Source organism: Clarias gariepinus, chromosome 21, assembly GCF_024256425.1.
Source record: "Clarias gariepinus isolate MV-2021 ecotype Netherlands chromosome 21, CGAR_prim_01v2, whole genome shotgun sequence".
Lineage (NCBI taxonomy): Eukaryota > Metazoa > Chordata > Actinopteri > Siluriformes > Clariidae > Clarias > Clarias gariepinus.
In genome coordinates, this window is record NC_071120.1 from 11,377,749 (window position 1) to 11,397,625 (window position 19,877).

General features: G+C 35.3%; 1 protein-coding gene across 1 annotated transcript; it reads left to right on the top strand.

Annotated features, from left to right (window-relative positions):
* Positions 1–4,075: 4,075 nt before the first annotated feature.
* Positions 4,076–14,786, top strand: LOC128509464 (phosphoserine aminotransferase-like). The gene is made up of 9 exons (XM_053481220.1): positions 4,076–4,250; positions 10,589–10,649; positions 10,735–10,804; positions 11,692–11,897; positions 12,655–12,827; positions 12,930–13,099; positions 13,501–13,629; positions 13,971–14,108; positions 14,276–14,786. Exons 1-9 carry the CDS (start codon positions 4,194–4,196, stop codon positions 14,394–14,396), a joined length of 1,125 nt encoding a protein of 374 aa, XP_053337195.1. The 5' UTR covers positions 4,076–4,193; the 3' UTR covers positions 14,397–14,786.
* The last annotated feature ends 5,091 nt before the right edge of the window (positions 14,787–19,877 follow it).

The following is a 19,877-nucleotide window of genomic DNA, read 5'->3' on the forward strand; positions in this document are numbered from 1 at the left end:
ACCAGCCTCTTCCATTGTAAGGCCATGATTGATAACGTGATCCACCAGTGTGGCCCTGTTTTTATTTGGAATCTCTGTGTATCTTTGGCATCTTATACCCCTTCCTCTGTTGTGTCTTAATCTTCTTCTTCTTCCTTCAGCTTCCATTATCAGAAAGGGGAACACTTGTGTTGTGCACTGTATTTATATGTGACCCTGCCAAATCAGTCTTTATGAGTTGCAACTCTGAGCTATTTCACAGAACTGGTTGATCATTGGTTAATCTAGAGTTGCACATGTATCCCTTTGTTAACGAAGGTGAAGACTTACCTGAGAGCAATTTCTTAATTCTGGACATATTTCTTAGCAAACATGTACGTACAATTTGTAGAAATCTGTATAGAAATACAGATTTCTGAGAACATGTTTACTCATTTCAATAGTACAGACCTTTTGATAGAAAAAGACTAATTAGTTTGGTGGTTGTGACATTTCAGCTGAGAACCAGGACAAGTTATTTTGCACAGCAAGACAAAAGCAACAAGAATTGTCAAAAACAGTTGACAGATGTACAGATGTACTATTTGCATGTTGTCCAAAAGCAATTGCAATTAGATGAAAACACAACATGAAAAAAAGACATAGCTGATATAATGTGAAAAACTGACAACAGGATCTGACAGTGGAACAAGTAGTTTTGAGAAATGCAGTTCTGTTGTAAGAAATGACTTAAAGCAGTTGAGAAAAATTGTAATTAAATCTGAAATTAGAGTTACAATCTTAGCTGGTAACTCTAAATGAAGTTCTCCTCTGCAGCACAGGTAAGTTTTGGTCTTTTTTCCTGTGATCCAGTTTCATTATGGTGCTTGTTGGGTTTTGTAAATGCATCGCGAACATGGATCGCAAAAATGATTTGTTCCTGAAGTGTGCTTGTATATCTAAGCGCTTATATATCAAAGCAAATTTCACCATAAGAAATAATAGAAACTTCTGATGATTCATAGAAAAAAATATTACATATAAGAAATATGTATATATATAATTTATTAAAATATATATATATATATATAATTTATTAAAATATTTATGCAAGTTTTATTACATTTATTTATAATTTACTTTCTTTAATAATAAGCTTTTGCAGATGACAGAAAATATATATAAAAAAAGATTAGTCTAGGTTTATCGTGCATTTTTTGGCCTCGTTCGACAATGAAAACACATTAAAAATACTTGGCATAAATACTTGGAGCTTGTCACAATTTGGCGGGAGTTTGGGTTTGTCCACCCGCCTCTTGAGAATTGGCCACGAGTTCTCAATTAGAATAAGGTCTGTGAACATTCCTGGCCATGGACCCAAAAATTTGATGTTGTGTTTCCGGAGACATTTAGTTTCAGTATTATTTTTAGTTTTAGTATCATTTTTGGTGATGATGGCAAGGTGCTCCATCATGCTGGAAAAGGTATTGTTAGTTACCAAACTGTTTCTGGATGGTTGGGATGTTTTTGTACCATTTTTTATTCATGGCTGTATTCTTGGGCAAATTTGTGAATTAAAGCACTCAAGTGAGAAGCAACCCCTCAAGATGCTTTACTATTGGCATTACACAGGACAGATGGTGGCGCTAGTATGGTAGTAAGCAACATGACACAAGTGCTTAAATTCATTTAAAAAAAAAATAATTTAAATGTATAATAGAAGTCAAAACCCTGACAGACAGAGACATACTAGAAAAGTCTTTACTCAGAAACCATACACGAAAGGATGATAAGACTTTGCAACATAGTACAGTAGTTTTTAATTACAGAAATTCAGTAAGTACTGTACCTAAAAGCAATCAAATGACAATAAATATGGAGACAAGAACTGAATCTAAACAAAATGCACATGGAGTTAGAAAACGCCCCCCAAAAACAATTTAAACTCTGTTTGCTCTAAAATGCATGTAGCACAATCTTCTTTTTTACACTGTAACATAACAGACCTTAACTAAAACCTGTTGCAAAAACATTTTTTGAAGAATTATCTTGGTAGCACAGTAGGATGCAACATTTTGGGGAAATTTTAATGGCTGTATTAAAATCTTGGGGAATTTAGGTATGCTGCCACCATATTTTTTTGCAGATGACAGAATATATTATATAAATCTGTCTAGTTTTACAGTACATTTTTTCTGACTTAAGAAGAAGTGAAGAAGCACAGTAGAACTAGCATTAACATGATAGATGAATGGATGATGGATAAATGGATGGATAGATGGATAGATAGATAGATAGATAGATAGATAGATAGATAGATAGATAGATAGATAGATAGATAGCAAAGAAAATTCCAGATATCCATCAGCCATAGAGACAGTAACAAGAGACAGTAACAAAAGACAGGCTGTAAAATTGCACGCTGTACATCTAACATATCGTCTGTACACACAGGGTAATGTAAGAACTGACCAGAAGTTACTAGTGCAATAAAAAACTAAGAACAAACTGCAAGATATAGAAGGAGTTAAGCATAAAAATAAGAAATCAAAAGTAAAAAAAAAAAAGACAAGCTGCTTGTATGACTTTGATTCTGTCTAAAACAACTGTTGAATTTATGCAAGTCAAAAGAAACAAATTACTAAAGCAGTCCACTAGGACTAACCAGTGCATTAGTGACAGTGCACTTCTTCCACAACCTTTACCCCAATTAAAACAAGTTCAGTCCTGCCTTCCTGCAACATATGTTAAAACCAAGCGGCTGTGTTTGATTCCACACAGTACTTAAATGTTGGTTAAGGGAACTTCCCTTGACAGAGTCCCTCTGTTCCCTCAGTCACACTGCGACATCACCAGTGCAGACATCACGTCCTCTGTGTGTTACTCTAGTAAACATAAACACCTGAAATGACTGTTGCTGCTACTGTGGAAATTTTTTTCATTGATTCATTCATTTATTTATTGTCTATACTGCTTATCCTTAACAGGGTCGTGGGGGCCTGGAGCCTATCCCAGGAAACTTAGGGCAAGAGGCAGGGTACACCCTGGATAGGGTGCCAATTCATTGCGGAGCACACACACACACACACACACACACACTCAACAGACAATTGGGGAATGCTAATTGGGGAATCGAACCCTCTATCCTGGAGGCGTGAAGTGCTAAAAACTACCTCACCGTGCCACCCACTGTGGATATTTCACTACAGAAAATAAAAAGTAAATAATTATTAAAGTAGAAACTCATAACATTACAAAAGGTTACAATTATCCTTTTGAATTGTGTATTTACTCGTGAATAAATAACAAAATAAATTTACAAGATATACAAAGAAATCTTTACTGTGCAGGTTTTTTTTTTTTTTTTTTTACAGATTACTAGCTAATCCAATCGGCAACGGTGGCTTAGTGGTTAGCACTGTTGCATTGCAACTCCAGGGTCCGGGTTCGATTCCTGTCTTGTGTCTGTGGAGTTTGCATGTTTTTCCCAGTGCTTGGTGGATTTCTTCTCACAGGTTACAGACATGAAGGGTTAGGGTAATTGGCGTTCCCAAATTGCCAGTAGTGTATGAATGTTGACTGGAGGTCCTACACAGTCATAAAAATGGTCACCATTGTCCTCCAGTCAATAGTGTATAATAACTTCCTTAGTTGGACTACAGAGTTTCCAAGTGAGATGAGACTATTTGTTAATGAATTACATTGATGTATTAATTAAAATATATTTTTGCGTCATATTATTTTATGTCATCCTCGATAATAATGATGGGCAAATCCATTTTCCCCTGCCACAATTGAGGCGCAGTGACTGATGGGAACCATTGTTCACTGTGCTTTCTACACCATTCACACTTTCCTTTTGAACTGAGCTCCCCTGTGGATTCGCACTTAACATGACTAAGCACCCTGATCAGGGAACTTCAAGCCGATCGGAACGCTGCCCCATTTTACTGTAGATTTCCTCTAAAGCGATCACGTTTTAGTGGCGTGAAGAGAAAAGCCAATCATGTTCCCCGCTCATAACACACAGCCAATCAGAACTCGGGGCTTCGGGTTCTTTTTTCCAGCGGCCAATCGTAAGGCAGAAGGGCCGCTCCAGCTGGGATCAAGCATCACCTGCCCGGAAGCGCAAAGTGTGTGTGTTTGCGAGTGTGTGAGAGAGCGCCGCGACTCCAGGGGCAGTTATAAGTTCTCTGCAGGTTCCACATCTACTTCAGTAATACACTCTTTACACAATGGCAACAAAGAAAGTTATAAACTTTGGTTCGGGACCTGCGAAACTTCCAGAACCTGTAAGTCTTTCTTTCGTTCTTTCATTCGTTCTTTTGCAAATGCATAGAAGATGTTTATTTTCATGCCAGTCTCGTCCTCTCGTATGTGCCAGGCTTTCCTTGCCCTGCTGCCCCTCTCCTCTCCCCGCGCTGGGAGTCAGGCTGCAGCTGAAACACTCTTACACTCCGTGCAAACGACGTTTACTGCAAATCAGAACGTGTGTGCATGAGTTCTGCGTGAGACTTAGTGTAAATATGAGCGCAAGCCACATGCATTATTGGAGAAACAGTTAGACTCTTCGGTGCTGATGCGTGGTAATGTTGCATCAGCCACATGGTCTTCTCCTTTGGATTGGTTACGACCTGCAGTATTCGTATAAAGATTCCGTGTTCACTTTTAGAGAATTAGCTGGATTTCCCATAATAAAAAAAAAAAAGATGAAATCCCTGTTCTCACGCAGCGCTTCCAACTGCATGACGTCATCAATCGCAGAGGTCTCCTTAACCTGCTGCGCACGTGGGCAGTGAGTAGCTGATCCTTCTGGGACAGCGACACGTCGGCAGTGTGCAGCTGCTCCTCCTGATGTTTGGACAGGTTGCAGATGCTCCATCAGAGATGTTCGGGCAGGGTGTAGCTGCTTCACTCAACGCAGCGACTTTTGGGCAGGGTGTAGTTGCTATAAACAACCAGATTCATAGCAGATCACAACCATTTTTCTGTTGATTGCTTTGCATCCATTTGAGTTGCTGTTTTGTTTGGTGTCTATTGAGATATCCTGCCAAACCCTTCAAACATATGAATGTTATTATTTAACAGTGTGGGTGCAAGATATCTCAAAATATGTGGGTCAGATTGTCCCATGGTTTTGGTTATAAATCTGGTTGTTTTTCAGATTTAAAAAAAAAAGGGTGACAACTAAATTTTGATTTCTTACCAATCTAACGCTTAAAGCAAGAAATTTCTGCTGTTTTAATAAAATCATGAAATACTGAAAACTCAGCTGTTGTTAAATTAAAAGGCATAAAGAAGCATGCCTTTTTTATTTTTTAACTTTTTTGATTATGTGGACATGGGCTATTTTTTATTTCCTTTTTTTCAAAGGAAGAAGATACTGATTAGAGATCAGTAACTGAAATATCTAAAAATCTATTTAGTTATGTTTAAAATTATTTGGCGAGGCAATCTATGTCTAATTTATAGATTTACATCTGAGGTTCCACTATATTTGTTTAAATTCCTGCAGGTGGTGTACACTAAACAGTGTAGGTGTAAGAGATCTCAAAATATGTGGGTTGGATTGTCCCATGGTTATGGTTGGTTGTTTGTTAAGATAAAACTAGGCAGCACAGCATCCTATGTGGTAGAAGCAGATTATTTCTTAATGGAGGCCATTGTTGCAGTACAGTTACTAAAAAATGGAGACAAAAAAAATGCTTTTATGCGTGCATACACACGTGGTCACAGTGTTATAGTAAACAGTACATGTGCGCATGGATGTTGACTATACAAATGATGCACGCGGATTGAGACTAAGAGAGAGAGAAGAGCCTTTGTCTCAGTTGTGATCATGTGACGCCCAGCGGACAAAGTGCATGTATAACAGGACCTCGCTTATTTAACAAGTAAAAATAAGATTTTGCTTGACTTGCAAAATGCTTCTTTTTTTTTTGGTGAAACAGAGTATGTGCATAAACAGTATAATTGAGTTACAGTACGCCTTCTCACACTGAAATAATTTGGGCCTGGAGTTTGTTTTAGCAGTGCATAGGAGTTTTTGTTAGTGAAACATGGCAACTTTTCTGGATATATAGCCAGTGCATGAGATAATATTTGAGCAAGCAAAAATATAATTTGTGTACATGCAAGCAAACAGCAATAAACAAAGGGGGAAAAAACACAAAAGTTTAAATTCAGGAATAAAAAATGAAGCCCAAATATACTTACCCATCATATTTTTTTAAACAATTTTATTTTGCACTATGATGGATGAGGTTTTTGTATGTAGACATGCAATGCTTGTTTTTCTGTCTGCACCTTAGGCTACTTGATTATTTTAGTATTTTAAGCCAAACAATTTTTTTAGAATCCCACATTTAAATATTTTCAGGACTTATGTCCTGAAAGTGACAGTTTTGATTTGTCTAGGTTTTGTCCCCCAAAATTGGTTGATCAGTAGATTTTACAGTTTATTAAATTTCTTTTAATGTGGTAATGTTCAAATTTAGTCTCGTATTACATTTATTGATGATGCAAATTTTGTGTTTTTCAATTCAATTCAATTTATTTGTATAGCGCTTTTAACAATTGTCATTGTCGCAAAGCAGTTTCACATAATCAAAAGAATGATTTATTATTTTTAAACCCTACTAAAACATAGGCTTTTTTTAAGAACCGGAACCCTAAGCAGTCCTAGGATCTCATAAGACAGTATGTTGTCACGTCACAAACCTGTTGGCAACCTGAAATATTGAAATATTACTAATTTTCAAAGATATACTTACCTTTTCCTCATGAACTACCATGGTGATTTGGCTAGGACAATGGCATGTCTAAGTATAATCTATCCTAGGAATGTTGTTGGACTAGTCTGTACAGTTTTAAACTCTGTGTGTGCATTGAGCAAATGAAACTTGATTGACAAATATAGTAAAAAAAAAAAAACTGTTAAAGTTATTTAAGCAGCGAACGTGGTCCTGAGACATCCCTTTGCCAGTTTAGTTAAGACTTTCCTGTAAACATTAACAGAATTTCAGATGTGCAGATGGCTAATAATGATTGGTCTACTAGATATACCGTACATAGTCTTAGCTCAGTCATCTTAAATGTGCCAGAAAAAAACTATGGCTTAATCTTTCTGTTAACCTAACAAGTTGTAAAGGTTATAGTGAACATATGCTCTGTGCTGTACCACAGAGGAGATACTTATTTATTTTTTTATAGCGAAGTAGTGCTGATAAACAGGACTTGGGTTCATTTCCCTGATTGATTGTGTGAGCAATGTTGTTCCATGCATGAAAGGTTATCTGTTGGATTTATCTGTTTGCCAAGCCATACAATATGACCTAGGACACATCAGAGAAATGGGTTATGCTGTCCTTCCCCAACAGAGGTTATCAAAGAAACATTTTAAGATTTATTTATGGTAAATTTATTTTTTATGGCAATTGTCTAAAAGTCATTAGGCCTAAAAATAAAATCTTAACTCCCACATTGTGAACATTTAATAGTACACTGTGCTACTTAAAATTTTGTTGAAAGTTAAAAGCCTACATTCATGCTAAAAAAAGTCTTTTTTTTTGTCTAAAGTATTTTAAATGTACTGGCTAAAGAACATGTTTGCAGGCTGAGATATCTGAAGGTAGTACGTTCTTTCTGTATCGAAACTGACCACAAAAATGAAATCCAGTCGACTTGTTTGTGTTTGTTTTCTTTGTCTAAAGATAAAGTAATTGAATGTTTGTGGGATTTATATGGGATTATGAACTGCTGAGTGAAAACCTCTTTTTACTGGAACAAAAGCATTTATTTAAGAAACTATCAAAATATAATAGACATTATTTATTTCTATCACAATAAAAATAAAACTGTAATAGGTGAACCTTTGACATTTGCTTTATGACAGTGACTATTCTTACACTATTCCATCTCTCTTCACTAGATAAATACAATTTAATTGTATTGAACTTTTAGATCTACACTTGTACATAAGTGAACACCACTACATCCTTAGATTTAACCTATATAAACACATACGGGGTGATTTATTCTTGCACAGGAGTTTCTGCTCTCAACTTACTTCATTTCTTACATTTATATGTGCCTAATTAAATTCCATATTTTTCAAGTACAGTTTTCTGTTATCTTTAATCTGATTATCAATTCAATTTTCAAACCTCTCCATAAAGCATCCTGGTGTTTGAAATTGTCACAGCACCTGTATGTTTTCCAGAATTAACTCCTAGCATGTCTAATTTGGCTAATTAATGTCTTAAGTTTAATCAGGTATGCTAATGAGTAGCTTAAGGCAACAATGGTGGTAAAATGTAGGGGCTCTACACTATTCACACATTGACAGTCAGCACAGCGTCCTGTGTAAAATTGCATTCTAACTTTGTTTAGCACTAGACGTGGTGATGAAGGTGATTTCTTACCTATATACAGTCCTGTGCAAGTCTTAGGCACCGTATTATCTGTAGTACAGATATTATATGTTTATCCTGTCTGCATGATTCACATTATTCACAATTTACTTCTACCACATAATCATTAAATAAATAAGGTTACAGAAGAATATTCACATGTCTCTTAAGAAAGCAATATTTTAAATGACTGACTAGTTTACAGATAAAAAAGAAAAAGTAATTTAGGCTCATGAGTTTTGCATAAAAATAAAAAGGAGTCTAATAAAAAGTCTGACAAAAAATATTGAAGTTTTATTTTATAAAAGTTTCAAAAAAAAGAAGTGTAGAAATGTTTTCAAAAGCATCTTTCTTATGGATTTTTTTGTATTACAAAGACATTTGTACAGTACTCTAAGTAAAACAGCTGTTAAGTTAAGTACTGAGTGTGAGTGAGTTCTTTTGGAACTTTGCTGACACTTGCTCCTTAAAAACATTACAGATGATATGTTCTACTCCTTTATGCTTTGTCATTTCAGTCCATTCAGTTCTGATTCATTCGGATTTGCTCACCAATTTGTCCAATTTTTGTTTCGGGAGCATGTTTGTAAGTCAGATTTGTTCTTAAGTCCGCCAAAGTAGCCTTCTAAGCCTTTGAAACAAATATACAATGTAAAGCACTTGACTAAATCTCTGTCCCCTTTCCCCACACTATCAAGTGGCCAAAAACCATAATATTTTATATATATTTTTTAATTATATACACTTGCACACCAAAAATATTGTGTATAATTGTAGCTCATTAATTAATTCATAACTTTTTCATTTTTTTTTTTCTTTTTTTTTATAAGGTTCATTATTAGTTGCAGTGCTCAGTAGGAGTTAAATGCATGTTAGAACTTCATGCATGCCTGTGACCAATACCTATTCACTCAACTTGTGGACTTGTTGACAAAGACTTAGTTGTTTGTGAATGAAAGAGGCTGGAAATGGTTGTTAAGGGCCTATTTATAATGTTTTTTCTTCCCCAAGTCTGGACCTCATGCAGTCTGCTGACATGTTCAGTTCTGTGTCCTACTAACCCTTGGTCCCTCTTTATACACAAATGAAAATTTGAATAGGCTTGTCAAAAATAATGATGCTTCTTGTGAAGTAAACCCTGGCACAATTAAAAAAATGTTAAGAATTTTTATAATCGGTTCTCTTATAGTTTATACTGCATTTGTAAACAATAAAGCATTTTGCACCAGACGGAACAAAGTCTCAAGCAAAAGCCTTTAAATAATTACATTTTATTTAAAAAAAAAATAATTGAAATAAAACAACAGAAGTTGGGCAAGAATGGTATGGCCAAAATCATTAAGTTATATCCTTTTTATAGTGGCTATTTTAAATTTTTATTTTAAGAAATTAATTACTAACATGTTGCAGAAATTTCCAAAAGTATTTGATGCAGCCATGTCTCGGGTTAATGTCTTAACTATAATACGTTACCCCGTCAGTGTATCTTTTCACTTTGGTGGTGAATGACCAAATTAATTCATAAACCAAATTAGTTGGTTGAAATTAAATTTCAACAGTAGCTCTGTTTACATGGACAATATTTACTCAATCGATTGAAATTCTGATTCAGAAAGATACACATATACATGCTGAAGGATATGTCTTTTTTTAATTCATAATAAAAAAATTTTTGATGAGCATCATAGTGATGTCTTCTGTAAAGCGTTTAAACTTCTGCGTTGTGATTGGTTACAACAATGCAGTCTCATTTATGATTAGTTACATGCTTTATTATGTACAAAATGTGGTGGGAGAGAGTTGTTCCCACAAACTGCAAACTTGCACAGAAAGAATATCTTTATTCTGAATAAAGAGAAACATTTGGATTAAGTGTTTACATGTCTAATATTTACCTTCTAAAGGGATGATCAAAAGTTTACACCACCTCTCTTTTTCATGGCTGGATTTTGTGAGACCATTCCAACTGAGGTATTAACATAATGCAGTTTTGTTCTGATTGGGCTTTTTTCCAATTATTAGTGGAAGGTTAGGCTTCATGTAAACGCACCTAGTAATAACAAATCAAATGTATTAGTTCCGGCTAGGAAGAACTTCTCTACATTCACCTGCGAAATAAACCCTAGTCTTTTTGCATTGCTGCTGCTCAAAAACAATGATTATGACTCTGAGGGGTAACTGTACTAATTAATGAAAAAATTATTCTGGCTTTTTCTCAGGTTATGATCCAGGCTCAGAGAGAACTGCTGGATTATAATGGTCTCGGAATGAGTGTCCTTGGTAAGTAGCGTTGTTTAGATAAAATGAAATTGCTCAGCTGGTGTGTAATTTATGCTAACATTAATGTTTCTTCCTTTTTACCTAGAAATGAGCCACAGGTCATCAGATTTTTTCAAGATAGTCAACTCAGCTGAAACTCTACTTCGAGAACTATTGTGAGTCCTTAACCCAGACAAAGGGTCAAATCTGGGGCTGTATTTAGAAAGTTTCTAAGAATAATTTCGTGTTAAAACATACTATATTTCTTGAATAAATGGATGGGTAAGCATTCCTGTGCATTACAACAACATTCTCTTAATTATAATATATTACAAGCTATTACCTTGATATAACAAGTCTATTTCGTCTATTTTCTTGCACGTAAATTTATTTATTTTTATTTTAAGTTCATAATTTTTGTGCATAATCTATTTGTAAGTAACAGGAGAAAATGGTCTGGCTCTTTGATGTGATTGTGCCTGTCAGTTTAAGTGCTGAGGTTGGTTTTTATGTACTGTAGCAAACCCAGGAGCAAGTACTTCATTTCCATCTTTCTACTATTTGCTCCTCTGCTTAAGAAACTCCTAAGGCTCTTTAAAGTCCTTCTAACTACTCCAAACAATTTTTCACCTTAGGAGCTCTTTTAAGGGTTTACTGTAGATGCTCCATGAATAACTTTTATCTTAACTAGGATCTAATGTCCACAATTTTGTTTAATTTTGTCACTCCTATTTTCATTAACATGGTTTAAACTTTGGTTTAAATGTTTACTTCTTAATAAAAAAATTAAGCTGTTGCAAATCACTTTGCTGTGATACAATAATAATTAAACTTTAAAGTGGTTATAGTAACCTTGCTTCACTTCAAGCCTCATCACAACATCCTGGTGAGGATTATTTGCTATAGCCCTATTTTATGCGTACATATTTCCTAACATATTATCATGAACCTTTAGGAAATGTATGTCCTTATGATATGGAAATGCAACATGTGCACATGTATGTTACATTTTTCACCGATAATGGATTTTTACCTGTTTTCACCCTGACTACTCTGAATTCAGGAATATACCAGAAAACTACAAGGTTCTGTTTCTGCAAGGCGGTGGTACAGGCCAGTTCAGTGCTATTCCTCTGAATCTGTTGGGCCTGAAGGAGGACAGATGTGCTGATTATATTGTAACAGGAAACTTTTCTGCAAGAGCTGTCAAAGAGGCGGAGAAGTACGGCAAAGTGAACGTTGTAAATCCAAAAGTAGACCGTCACACTGGTGAGTTCTTTAGAAACTACAGTACAGCATGAGCAGGAACTTTTGGTTCCTGGTGCAATGTAAAAATAGGGTGTGAAAACAGAAAAGTAGAATAATCCATGTCTTTACATTAAGCTTTTTCGGCCTGTTTTTCATGTGTTAAGATTTACTTGTTGAAGATGAAAAAATTAGGTCTATTAAAAATAGGCCATCTTATAGGTGAAGGGTCCCAACTTATACATTTTACACTTTTACATACGCGAATGGCAGCAACTCAATTATTTTTTGTTGTTTGTTGAAGACGTATTGTCTTTTTATTTAGTTAAACCCCTAATGCGTTACACTTGCGCATGTTCATGACAACATCCACAGAGAGAACATGATTAAGTCTCTTCCTCTGTGTAAACGTTGTCATGGTATCTTTTCCACATCGTGTGTAAAATCTCAGGAGATCAGCAGTTTCAAAGCAGCCAATATGGCACAGACTATCATGCTGCTGTCCGTTGATTCTTCTGCGTAGACAAATTATTTACCCTTGGGTAGATTTGTTTTTTTGTTTTAAGCATTAATTTAAATAGAAATGCTAAAGATGTTCAAAAACACCCACCTGCATCTGTCCTTTTCAGGATTTTCAAAAAGATCCTTGTGTTTAATTTTTTAAAAATCCCATAACTTTTTACTCATTTGCTTTAAATAATAATGGCGTTTAAGATTAAGCCATGTAATGCCGGTTGATTAGATATTTTTGTAAATTAAAAAATCTTTTGCATTACTTTAGGGATTCCAGACAGCAGCAGCTGGACACTGAACCCTTCAGCCTCGTACGTTTACTACTGCTGCAACGAAACAGTCCATGGCATTGAGTTTAACTTCATTCCTGACACCAAGGATGTGATTCTTGTCAGTGATATGTCGTCAAATTTCCTTTCACAACCAGTAGATGTGTCCAAGGTGGGATATATTCTTCAGTATTTAGGTTGTAGTTGTATTGATAGTGTCATTGTTGTGTTGTTTCAGTGGTTTTAAATTTGTGTTACTTTGTCTTCTTCCAAGTTTGGGCTCATTTTCGCAGGTGCACAAAAAAATGCTGGATGTGCAGGAGTCACTATCGTGATCATAAGGGAGGATCTTATGGGAAAAGCTTTGAAGGAGTGTCCTGTTATATTTGATTACAAACTGCAAGCTGAAAATAATTCCCTCTACAACACGCCACCTTGCTTCAGGTACAGCCTATGAGTTTTTAATGAATTCAAAAGGGTTCATACAGTTCTAATTACAAGAATTATTAACAAAAAGGTAGCAGAATAAAATTAGTGATTTTATGAGATATGGCCAATTCTGAAGATGAAAGAAAGAGGAAATTCAGGTAACTAGATAACCTCTGATGTTTATTTGCTTATTTGTGGTCGGGAACGAAATGTATAACAGGTAGGTGTCAGTGGTTTAAGATGGGAACTGTTTCTGTACATTTGTCACATTTTAACTAAATATCAATTGGGTCCCTGCTGTATATTTTTTCATACAGAATCAGACACAGTGTAATTCCAGTTGTTGTAAGTCCTAGCTGCAGTTGTTTTTAAAGCCATGCTCTTTTATTTATTAAGTTCTTATTTGATTTTCATAGTATTTACATTGTGAAACTGGTCCTCGAGTGGATCAAAAACAATGGAGGCATAGATGTCATGGAGAAACTGAGCAAGCAGAAATCCTCTCTGATCTACGACATCATCGACAGCTCCAATGGATTTTACTCGTAAGTAAAAATTGTTTCATAATTAAAAACCCTAATTTATCATTTGAAATTTGATTCATTCCTTTAAATGTGATGTGAAAAATATTTACATAAATAATATTTATTCAGAGTCTTTTGTACAGCTTTGGGGGAAATAATCTTTAGATTCAGTGGTTTCCATTTCGGATTTTTGTTAAAAAAATATTTTAAGGGAAAATCTTTTTAACCAGGGACAGGACGTGCCTAGTTTTAATAAATTTATCAAAATTAAAAACAAGAAACTAGTATAAAAACTGCCAGTCAGAAGTAATGAATTACTGATTAGCACACTTTCATTATATTATTGCATTTTCTTTTTGCAGATCCCCCATCGATGTCGAGTGCCGGAGTCGCATGAACATTCCATTCCGCATTGGAAACATAAAAGGAGACGAAGCCCTGGAAAAACAGTTTCTGGAAGGGGCTTCCAAACTTGGAATGATGTCATTAAAAGGACACAGGTATTACACATCATGCACAAATGTAATATGGACTACACTGTAAGTTACATTATACAGTTACTGTACTAGTTTGGAACTAAATATTTTTTTTAACTAACCATAATAATTATCATCAGAACACCAACAACACCTGATGCAGCTTTAATTTTGTGTTTTTATTTTGACAGAAGTGTTGGTGGAATACGAGCTTCTCTGTACAATGCAGTGACTCTGGAAGAGACTCAGGCCCTCGCTGAGTACATGAAGGAGTTTCTAAATAAACATCAGTCTAATAAAATAGATCATTAAGGCTGCATGGAAACAGGGCTTGTAGGTTAATCTGTATCAGCATCAGTTTTTTTTTCTTTTTGTAGTATTGTGATAATCACTTTCCTTTGTGGCTAGCATTGTCTTACTGTACAGTAGAGACATTCATGCAGCTCTGACATAATTGTTTAATTGTTTTCTAATATAATTATATTAGAATTAAACACTACATTATTCAGTCTTAAATAAATACTTGGATAGTATTTTTGATAGTCACAACCTGACCTGGGATACTGTATCCGTTCATGTGGTTTTGCCTAAAATAACTAATAATTGTATTTTTTAACAATTAAATGTATCCTAATGCTCACTTGGTCTGTGTGTTTCTAGTATATAAATAATGGCATTTTTACTGAACAGTTTTAATGTGCAAAAAAATAATAATGTTACAGCATTTGACAATTAAAATGACTGCTATTTCATCAGGTGTTTGTGTACTTTTTATTCATTAACATAAAATTCATTTTTACTGATACTCAGCACAAGAGCACCATTGGGAAAAGCCACATCTGAATAGAGCATCATGTGTTGCCATGCCAACACCCAGATTAACTTGCAGCCCATAAGTGTAGTAACAGTAAGGGAATGTAACAATTTTTATTTTTGCCAGAATTTATAATTTTTTTTCATGCAGTGAAATTCTGTTTCTTTCATTTCAAATGTATTGATGTTGGCTTTAGTTGTGATGTAGAAAGCATACAAAACATACAGCTGGTAATGTGGAAAGTTGACAAATCTTAAGCCTTCTAACATACAGTTGTGTTCAAAATAATAGCAGTGTGTTGAAAAAAGTGAGTAAAGCTCCATATCCAAATAATAACTTTTAGTTTAAATCACATAAATGCATTGGACACCCTGCACTTCTGAATCACAACATAAAAAAAAATCTGTTTAATGGATTATTAGTTTACAGTAAGTGAAGAAAAACAAATATTAGTCTGTTCAAAAAATAGCAGTGTCATCATTCATCTTTACGAAGTGATGAATTTACCGTTTAAACAGAAATGCTTGAAGTTCAATCTTTCTTGTGCATCTCTTAGTTGTATAACCATGGTTTCTGAGAACTGCTTCACATCTGTGAAAATTGTATACATGCCACAATTCCTCTGCATTTCTTGGTTTTGCCTCAGAAACAGCATTTTTAATGTCAGCCCACAAGTTTTCTATTGGATTAGGGTCTGGGGATTGGGCTGGCCACTCCTTGTTGGTCTGGAACCAAGATGCTGCTCTCTTACTGGTGTGTTTGGGGTCGTTGTCTTGTTGAAACACCCATTTCAAGGGCATTTCCTCTTTGGCATAAGGCAACATGACCTCTTTAACTGTTCTGATGTACTCAAATTGATCCATGATCCCTAAAATGTGATAAATAGGCCCAACACTATAGTAGGAGAAGCATCCCTATATCATGATGCTTGTGCCTCCATGCTTCACTGTCTTTACAGTGTACTGTGGCTTGAATTCAATGTTGGAGGGCCTGACAAACTGTCTTGCTTTCACCAGTCTATAAAATATTGCACCATTTCTCTTTAGGCCAGTCAATGTGTTCTTTGGCGCACTGTAACCTCTTCAGCACGTCTTTTTTTCAACAATGGGACTTTGCGAGGGCTTCTTGCTGATAGCTTGACTTCACATAGCCATCTTCTAATAGTAACAGTACTAACAGTAACTTTAGATGTTGTTTAAGTCAATTTTGTTATTCTTCGATCCATTCGAATGGTAGTTTTCCGTTTTCTTTTATGTCTTTCTGGTTTTGGTCTCCATTTTAAAGCATTTGATATCATTTTAGCAGAGCAGCCTATCATTTTCTGCACTTCTTTGTTTGTTTTTCCATCTCTAACCATCTTTGAATCAAAGTATGCTGTTCTTCTGAACAATATCTGGACAACCCGTTTTACTCTGATTTTTAGAGGAAAATGCAAAGGACAATCTTTTCTGCATTTATCCTTAAATAAGGGAAACTTGTTTGACACCTGTTTTCCACAGAATAATTTACCTCTCCAATTGAACTCCACACTGCTATTATTTTGAACAGACTAATATTTGTTTTTTCTTTGATGGAAAGCGATAGCATAATTATCAAATAAACTATCTAATTGACTTCCTTAATATGTAATTATTCTATTGTTTAATAAAGAACATGACCAAACGTCTGTGGACTCCTTATATCCATCATATCAGTATGTAGGGTTACGCTCAGGGCTCTGTGCAGGCCATCCTGAGTTCTTCTACTCCACCTTTGGCAAACTATGTTTGCATGGACCAAAAAAAAAAAATCAAGATTTTTAATAGTAGTACCACATTAATAGTTTTATGCTTCTCATTGCTAACTGTAAAACCACAATAATTAGCTTTATCACTGATTGTAGTTACAATGTAGACTTATTACAAAAATGTTTAATAAATGTTTCTCAGTTCAATTCACCTCTCTCTCTCTCTCTCTCTCTCTCTCTCTCACTCTCTCTCTCTCTCTCTGTAATGATAAATACTTGATACATTTCTTAACACCAGTCTTTTGCATGGGTTGGAATAATTTACAATCACTATATCTCTTTTATTCCAGACCTATTGTTTTATAAGGAATTCCTTTTTCACTAAAAGTGGCATGAGGCTTTGTGCCTTTCACTGGAAGATTACCAACCAATGGGTGTTATCTCTTGTGCTAGACTGTACCATGAGCTCTTCATAAATTGTTTTCCGTTTTATTTCATTTGTTTCATAATTTGTGCTCTATACCTTTTATTATTACTGGGTCTATGGTGTTCCTTCCTTTTCTGAATCCTTTTCTAAGTAGCCATCAGACCTTCCTTTTCCAGGTAGAATGCTAGCCTGTCAGTACCGTTCTTTAATCAGATGTCAAAGCAGCGGCACGGTGGTCTAATTATTAAATAATAGAATATAATGGTTAGCACTTGCACTTCCAGAGTCTGGGTTTGGTTCCTGTCCAGGTTCGATTCCCGGCCATGTGTGTGCATGGAGTTCGCATGTTCTCCCTGTGCTTGTAGGGTTTCCTCCCAAAGACCTGCAGATTAGCCTAATTGGTGTTCCCAAATTGTGAACAACAAAGTATATGTGTGTGTGCCCTGCGATGGATTGGCACCCTGTCCAACGTGTACTGTGCCCTAAGCTGCTGGGATAGGCTATGACCCTGAATACAGGAGTGGTATAAATGAGTAAGTGGAATGTCATTCAATGGAATGCAATTGATCCCTGGTACACTGGCATCTTTTTCTGGTTTCCTTTTTAGTATAATACGTACTCCCTTACAGTTCTACAATCTGATGAGTTTTTCCCAATCCTTCTGTCTTCCCTAATTTTCCCTGCTTTCCTGCCAGGGTTTGCAAGGAATTATGCAAGAGTAGTGTTCTTTGTAATGGGAAAAAATAAATTTAATATTGAATTTAAGTAAAGCAAATTGACTTAGTGGTTAGCATTATGACCTTGCACGTCTGGGTTCGGTTCCTGCCTCGGGGTCTTGCCATGGCAAATTTTTAAAACTCCAAAAATCTTCAAAAAAAGTCACTAGGCAAACTTTAAATGGAGAAAAGCAAATCAAGTTAATTGAAGACAGACTTAGACAAATATGAACAGGTCAGACAGACAGATGCTCCATGATGTCCCAAAACCAAAAGAGAACAAAAGCCATCAAAGAAAAGCAAAACAGCCCACATAAAAATGCTAATATATTTTATATATAATAGTTATATTCTAATTTATTTTGTATATTATAATTTTTATATAATATACAAGCCCACTTTATTTCCCACCCCTTTTCTATCGAGTTAGACCACACCTTTTGCTATGGCCTACTTGCCTTCTTAATTTCTTTTTTTTTTTTTCTCTCTGTTTGACCAGATTCTTTGTGGCATTCCATCAGATAATTTTATGTTGCTTCAATATTTCTTCTGACCTGCTTCCATAATGTATACGTGTTTTAGGCATTTGATTTCCCTCTTATTGGCCTGTGGGGCCTTTTATGCTTTAGAATTACTGGAATATAACTAAGTCTACTAATAAACATAAATATTACCTTCTGTGCTCCTAAACAGATTGTGATCTATTATTTGTTAATTATTATGTGTTTAGTATATCAAATATTTAACTGTCAAGTTTAAAAGGTTAATGCGAAAGACATCATTATATTCTATTATGCCCCCTATCATATGCTTATGCTATTATACCTATTTTCATATTATGTGATTTTTATACACTGTATAGCTAACAGTAACAGTCAAACATTTTTTCTGATAGCCTTATCATTCTTGATCCCACCTGTGATAATAATTCTGATGGGTGATTAAATAATATTTGTTTAATATTTATGACATAATAATAATAATAATAATAATAATAATTATTATTATTATTATTATTATTTGCTGTGATTACAGCACTTTACATGATCCCTAAGAAGGGGAAGTTAGGACATCTGTGAACCTTTTCCTGCTTTGTGCTCAGATAAGCAGTTTTGAGCAGATGTTCCCTAAAAACATTTTGGGCCTTATGGCCTAACCTCCCAATCTTTGCATGATGATTTGATTGAGATACTTTTGATATATGAGATAAAAGGATACCTAATGATATCAAATTAAAATTCAAAAATATTTTCTACAGTCTGCGTGCATGAAGTTTGCATGTTCTCCCATACTTGGTGGGTTCCTCCGGGTACTCTTGTTTCCTCCCACAGTTCAAAGATATGCATATTAGGTTAATTGGCATTTCCAAATTGCCCGTAGTGTGTGAATGAGCATGTGAGTGTGTTCCGTGCGATGAATTGGCACCCTGTCCAGGGTGTATCCTGCCTCGTGTCCTAAGTCTTCTGGGATAGACTCTAGGTCCCCCCACCCCTACAACCCTATATACGGGATCAGTGGCGCATCTGGAGCACCGGGAGTTTTCCCAGTGGGCTGCTGACCAATGTGGGCCTGCCCAATTAGTACGCAAATATATAAAAAGTGATGGAAACCAGAATATCTCCTTTCTACACATATGGATGAGCTCTTTGTCAGATCAAAGAGCTGACAAAGAGCGTGTGTTTATGTAACCGCGCATGCGGATGTATTGCCCTCCCTCAATATTAATTAGTTTGGTCCATTCCATCCATGTTCTGAAACACCGCCCCCGACCTCTTCACTTTTAATTTATGGAGGGAGAGATATTGATCCTTTCTCGATACAGCAAATTTCTCTAAGCAAATTAATAATAATTTCCATGAATGAAAAGGAGGATGAAGAAAAGATGGAGCTAAAAGTTATGCGAAAATAAGAAAAAGCTTTTGAGGGAAATGCTGTGAAATGCTTCAAATGAACAGATTTTGCCTGTAACTGGTCAGGGACAGCGAGGCTGGATCCAGCAGCCCACCACATTCCTCCTCATAATACATTGGCTCATTAAAGTGGAGGTTAATTTTTAAACTACTTACTAGTATAAAAATATAACACAATACAAAAATGTAATAAAAAAAAT

Excerpts from the sequence above, each read along its gene's own strand:
- LOC128509464 (XM_053481220.1), top strand. The coding sequence starts at position 4,194 with ATGGCAACAAAGAAAGTTATAAACTTTGGTTCGGGACCTGCGAAACTT. Across the intron at positions 10,650-10,734 it reads TCTCGGAATGAGTGTCCTTG|AAATGAGCCACAGGTCATCA; the intron begins GTAAGTAGCGTT and ends CTTTTTACCTAG. Across the intron at positions 12,828-12,929 it reads AACCAGTAGATGTGTCCAAG|TTTGGGCTCATTTTCGCAGG; the intron begins GTGGGATATATT and ends TCTTCTTCCAAG.